Source organism: Orycteropus afer, unplaced genomic scaffold, assembly GCF_000298275.1.
Source record: "Orycteropus afer afer isolate SDZICR_OR568_19922 unplaced genomic scaffold, OryAfe1.0 scaffold00026, whole genome shotgun sequence".
Classification (NCBI taxonomy): domain Eukaryota; kingdom Metazoa; phylum Chordata; class Mammalia; order Tubulidentata; family Orycteropodidae; genus Orycteropus; species Orycteropus afer.
In genome coordinates this window covers 1,281,848-1,288,079 of record NW_006921613.1, presented here as the reverse complement: position 1 = coordinate 1,288,079, position 6,232 = coordinate 1,281,848, and the positions used below count along the sequence as shown (strand labels likewise).

Sequence of the window (6,232 nt, the reverse complement as noted above, 5' to 3'; positions counted from 1 at the left end):
TGGAGAGAACAATCATGGGAGAAAGAAGGGCTGCTTATGCACAGGGAGACAGCTCAGGGGGCAGGAGTGCATGGAGGGATGGACACAGAGAAGAGGTAACTATGGGGAGGAAGTGGGAGGGGAGCTGTTGCATTGTGGTAAACTGTGGTTAATGTCATGAGACAAAGTACATGTGAACCACTGTATGGAAAGTAAATTTACTCTGTAAACCTTCACCCAAATCACAATTAAAAAAAAAAAAAGTGTTTCTTTATTAACGCATTAAATAATATATAGCAGTAAATCTAATAAATAATTTCTAAGTAGTAATGAGTATAAAAAATAGAGGTATCTGTGATATGAAACTATTTATGATTTCTGTTGATACCACTGTTACTTGTTATCTATATCCATAATTGAAGGAAGTATTAAATCTCAGTTAAACTCAAAAAACTCACTGCCATTGAGTCGATTCGATTCGACTCATAGCAACCCCTCAGTGCCTAAGGCACTTGACTGCTAACCAGAAGGCTGGCGGTTCAAACCCACCAGCCACTCCTTAGAAGGAAGGTCAGGCAATCTACTTCCGTAGTGATACTGAAGTAGATACCGCCTCGGAAACCCAAGGAGGGGTCACTGTAAGTCGGGTCCGACTCGATGGCACATAACAACAACAACATCTCTATGGAAGGAGATTACCCAATCTTCCTTCCAAGGAGTGGCTGGTAGGTTTGAACCTCCAGCCTTTTGGTTAGCAGTCAAATGCCTTAGGCATTACTTCACCAGAGCGCCAAAGGATATATAATTTTCACTCATTCAAGATCTTGGCTGGGAATTAGGACTAGAGTAAGTCTAAGGACTGGAAGCTAAGTCTAGAAGCCTCTCCCAATTCTTCTTCTAGTTAATAAATAACAAGAAGAACAAGAGTTTAACCAACTTCAAGAGCAGAAATAATAATTTTGTATATACAGTACTGCATTATCATTGAAGGCAAACACAGGTATATGTGTGAATAGATGGGTGGACAGGCTGAACTATTAGGTATGTCTATGCAGTAGGGAGTGTACCCAAGACCATGTATAGGATTGGCAGACAATGGTTCTACAAGTATATTTATATGTTCTGTAAGAATTCCCAGATGTGTAGTAGAGCTGACAAGGGACAAGGTTGTAGTCACTTCTTGGTCACAGCCAGCTACTCAGAAGGAGCGAGTAGTTGAACCTGTGGGTTCATGACCATAGTTGCAGGGGATATCAAGCTCAATTGGCATAATATACTACACAAAACTTTGTTCCACCTCCTACTTTGGTGAGTAGCAACTGGGCTCGTAAAAGCTTGCAAGCAGCCAACTAAATGCAACAATGGGTCTCTCTTCATCCAGAAAAAAGAATGAAGAAAACCAAAGATTCACGGAAACCATTAGTCCTAGCGACCGGTACACCATGTAATCCACAGCCTATAAGAGTATGAGACCAGAAGAACCAGATGATGCCCGGCTACCACTGTCAACCACTCGAAGGGGGATCTATGTAGGAGATCCTGGATAGAGAGGGAGAACAATGTGGAACAAAACTCAAAATCATTTGGAAAAAAAAAAAAGGGAGGACCAGAGAAAAAAAAAGGGGGGGACCAGGTTTGCTGGTCTGATAGAGCCTGATGCAACCAATGAGACTATGGCCCCTAGCAGCTGCCCTTCAGGTCTGGAACTGAACGCACACCTGTGGCTTCCTGTGAAACTCAAAATCATTTGGAGAAAAAAAAAAAGGGGGGGGGGACCAGGTTTGCTGGTCCAATAGAGCCTGGTGGAACCACTGAGACTATGGCCCCTAGCTGCCCTTCAGGTCTGGAACTAAACCCACACCTGTGGCTTCCAGCCAAACAAAAAACAGACATAGGACTTGAACATTTACCTGAGGTAGATACACTCCTTGGAGAGAACAATTATGGGAGAAAAAAGGGCTGTTTATCCACAAGGAGACAGCTCAGAGGGCAGGAGTGCACAGGGAAGAGGTAACTATCGGGAGGAAGTGGGAGGGGAGATGTTGCATTGGAGTAAATTGTAGTCAATGTCATGAGATAATGTGTGCATGAACTCCTGTATGGAAAGTGAATTTGCTCTGTAAACTTTCACCGAAATCACAATAAATGAATAAATAAATAAAGAGCATCAATTTTCCAAATTAAATATTCCACACCTAAAGGAAATGAAGAAAGAACTTCAGGAAAAGATGGGGCAAATATGATTCAAGGCAGATAGGTTTAGTATATAGATTGGAGTTCCATAATACTTTATGTGAAAAAAATATTATTTAAATAAATATTCTCGTTGAATTACATGTAGTATTGGCGTGGGGTTTGTCTCAAATCAATCTCTTGTATAACAGATTAAGCAAGCAAACACAAAGGGAGGGGAAGATACGCCACATGGATTGCCAAGGAACCTAGGAAGAGAAGCTGAAAAGAGTGGGCAGAGAGCCTTCTCCTACAGCTGGTGCTCTAAATTCACACTTCTAGCCTCCTAAACTGAGAGAAAATAAATTTCTGTTCGTTAAAACTACCCATTTGTGGTATTTCTGTTACAGTAGCACTAGATAACTAAGTTAAACTGAGTTTGATTTATAAAGGAGTCTCAAACCTGGTTTCTGAAGCAGAATCAATGTTCACTAGTTGTTATATTAATTAGTTATAAGACTTTCAAATAGTCTAAATCAGGGGTTGGCAAAGTATGGCCTCAAATCCAGCCTGCTATTTTCCTAAGAATGATTTTCATATTTTTAAATGGTTGAAAAAATACTATTTTGTGCCACAAAAAAATTGATGAAATTCAAATTTCAGTGTATATAAGAAAGTTGTAGTAAAATACAACCATGCTCTGGTAACAATTAGTCCAAGGGACTCATAGACTGTGTGATTCTCAGCCTATATGACCCATAAGGTTCCAAGAATTAGATGGTAACCAGCTACCAGTGTCAACCACTTGGAAAGGGATCAGTGCAGGAGATCCTGGATACAGTGGAAAAACAATGTGGAACAAAACTCAAAATCAGACAAAAAGACCAGGTTTACTGGTCTGATAGAGCCTGGTGAGACCCCTGACACTATGGCCCCTAGCTACCCTTCAGCTATGGAACTGAACTCACTCCTCTGGCTTCCAGCTAAACAACAGACAGGCATATGGGGTGAATATTTACATCAGAAAGATACACTCCTTGGAGCAATCAACTATCAGAGAACAGAAGGGGAGTGTTTGCACATGGAGATAGCTCAGGGAGCAGGAATGCACAGGAAAGAAGCAAATAGGAAAGAAGTAACTGTAACTATAGGGAAGAAGTGGGAAGAGAGCTGTTACTTTGTGGGACACTGCAGTCAATGTCATGAAACAAAATGTGTATGCAGGGCTGTATGGAAAACGAATTTGCTCTGTAAATTTTCACCCAAATCACAATACCAAACCAAAACCAAACTCACTGCCATCGAGTCAGAGCCAACTCATAGCAACCCCTCCTTGGGTTTCTGAGGCGGCATCACTACAGAAGTAGATTGCCCAATTTTCCTTCTGAGGAGTGGCTGGTGGATTTGAACTGCCAGCCTTCTGGTTAGCAGTCAAATGCCTTAGGTACTATGCCACCAAAAAAAGAAAAAGAAAAAGAAAAATATGTGTATGTGTGTGTATATGTAAAACCATGTTCATTCATTTACATATGGTCTATGGCTGACTTCATGCTACAACTGCATAGCCAACTAACTGCAACAGACTATATGGCCTGCAAAGCCTAAAATACTATCTGGCCCTTTATAGAAAGTTTGCCAACCCCTTGTTTAAATAGCCAACCTCTGGAAAAGTTGACCACATAACTATAAAAGAGGAGAATCAATTAGCTTTTCAATGAAAACCAAGCCAAAAACCAAACTCACTGCCATCAAGTCATTTCTGACTCACAGTGACTATATAGGACAGAGTAGAACTGCCCCATAGTGTTTCCAAGGTGTAAATCTTTACAAAAGCAGACTGCCTCATCTTTCTCCCTCAGAGCAGCTGGTGGGTTGAAATCATCAAACTTTCGGTTGGCAGCCAAATGCCTTAGATGATGAAAACTGTGTAAAACAGACAGGAAGACCATGATTAGGAAAGTAAATTCCTTCCCCACCCCTGGATAAAGTATCCATCAGGTTAAGAAGAGAATTTGATATAGTATATACACCAAACGGCTTAGATGATGAAAACTGTGTAAAACAGACAGGAAGACCATGATTAGGAAAGTAAATTCCTTCCCTACCCCTGAATAAGGTGTCCATCAGGTTAAGAAGAGAATTTGATATAGTATAAAGTATTTCACATCAGAAAATACATTGTGAGAGAAAATGACAGGTTTTCTGATATGACCTTCATTGGTATCCTAAAAAGCTAGTGGACAAAACATTTCCTTAGGAAACCTGTCAGCTATCAGGAGAGATACATAGGCAAATGTCTAGATCAATGATTCTCAAACCTAGCCAGGTATCAGAATAACCTGGGGAGTTTTTTTTTTTTTTTTTTTCCCTCTCTCTCTTCATTTGTTTAGTTTAAAATAAGCTGTTATAATAGATGATGGTTTTGGTCCTTTCTTACTTCAAAATAAAGCATAGCAAGAGTTGAAAGAAATTAAAGACTTTAGAGCACTCTGTTTTGCAACATTACTCTGCACCCCATCACAGACTCACTGAATCAAATCAGATGGCCACCAGTCATGATCTTGTGATGATTCTCTTTTTTTCAAACCACATAAAATTAGCTCCATGGCCATCACTCAGTAGACTCCATTCAGCTTTGTGTACTGTGTACATGCTGATGGTTTCCCTCATCCTGGATGACTGTCTTTATTTTGTCTTTGTCTTGTCCAAGGCTTAATAAAAGTGCATCTATTGAACCTGTTTGAATCTGGAGTCTCTTTTCCCTTATTACAGATGTCACCAGGGTTGAGTACCAATGCTCTAGAGTTAAATTACTAAAGTTCTAGTTCCAACTTTGCCACTTACTATCTGTGAGCATTACCAGTTACTCAACCTTTCTACGCCTCAGTGGCCTCATCCATAAAAATGGGCAGTATTACCTAAGTGATAAGGTTCTTTCGAGGATTAATAAATGTGCTAATACCTAACACAAAGTAAGTGCTCAATAAACGTCATATGAGGTGGGAGGGGATGTCTCCCTGCTGAGATTCAGATCCACATCTGTCTATAGGCAATTATCAATGTGCTCTACTTTTGAATAATTCAATCTTTTGAGTTTATTTAAGTGATGGCTGAAGCACTATCTCATTAAAGTCAGGCTGCTGTGCTTTTTTTCTTTTTTTCCTAGAAGGGCAATATAGTTGTTACAAAAACAGAATTTTTAAAAAAGTATAAAATAGAAAATGCACAAGCAAAAGAGCATCTTTTAATAATGAACTTACCACCTGATACAGAAAGGTTCTCCCACATGGCCGCTTCTTTTTTATACAAGGTAAAGACAATAGCATCATTACCAACCTTGGCTTTGCTGCTCTCATCATCTATGGGAGCATACAAAAACGCCTCAAATAAAAATGGAGGAAAGTTGACCTATTTAGAAAGGGAAAAAGAGAAGTTAATTTAATTACATAAATTAAAAATATATACGTTAAAAAATAATTGATAAAGAGGTAAAAATCATTTTCTTAAATGTCCATTAAATTTCTTCCATATCGTGAATAATTAGTAAGGTGTATGAGGAAGCTACTGATAAGATGCATGGAATTCATTTTAAAATAGGATTAAAAATTTAGGATGGTTATCTGCAAGCATGTGCCTGTTGCGTATGCCCAGCCTCGCTCTCTTAGACGCTTAGGACCACACCCCCAGTAACCTGGCCCGCATGATTGCATTTCTACCTTCAGATAGTTTTCCGTGCAGAACACGTCTACGTCTCTGACGCAGACACCTCGGAGAGGCAGAGAGAGAAAGACTGCAGTCTCGGTTTGCTGCCAGCTGTAATCGCTAACTTGAAGCGGCATCCTGGGAGGCAGACCCAACGTGTATCACAGCTGTTCGCTGCTCGCGCGGGCTCAGTTGCTAAGGAAGCTGGCGGGGGAGGGGGGGTCACCGCGCGCGCAAGTCCTTCCGGGTCAGGTCAGGCCCAGCGCCTCGCAGTCACTGATCGACCTGCGCGAGCATCTTCTGTCGCCCTGCAGGCCCGCCATCGAGACTGCCTGAGTGCAAAGGAAGTGGTGTTAGGTCTTATTTTGGGGTTTTACCC

The 6,232-nt window shown here is 40.7% G+C and overlaps 1 protein-coding gene across 1 annotated transcript in view; it reads right to left on the bottom strand.

The window, feature by feature from the left end:
* DNAAF4 (dynein axonemal assembly factor 4) overlaps positions 1-5,990 on the bottom strand; it is a 63,228-nt gene extending 57,238 nt beyond the window's left edge. The window contains exons 1-2 of the mRNA XM_007935148.2: positions 5,868-5,990; positions 5,412-5,559 (exon numbers count right to left, since the gene is read on the bottom strand). Coding sequence (XP_007933339.1) covers positions 5,412-5,559; positions 5,868-5,990 — 271 coding nt within the window. The remainder of the gene's footprint in view (positions 1-5,411; positions 5,560-5,867) is intronic.
* Positions 5,991-6,232: the final 242 nt, after the last annotated feature.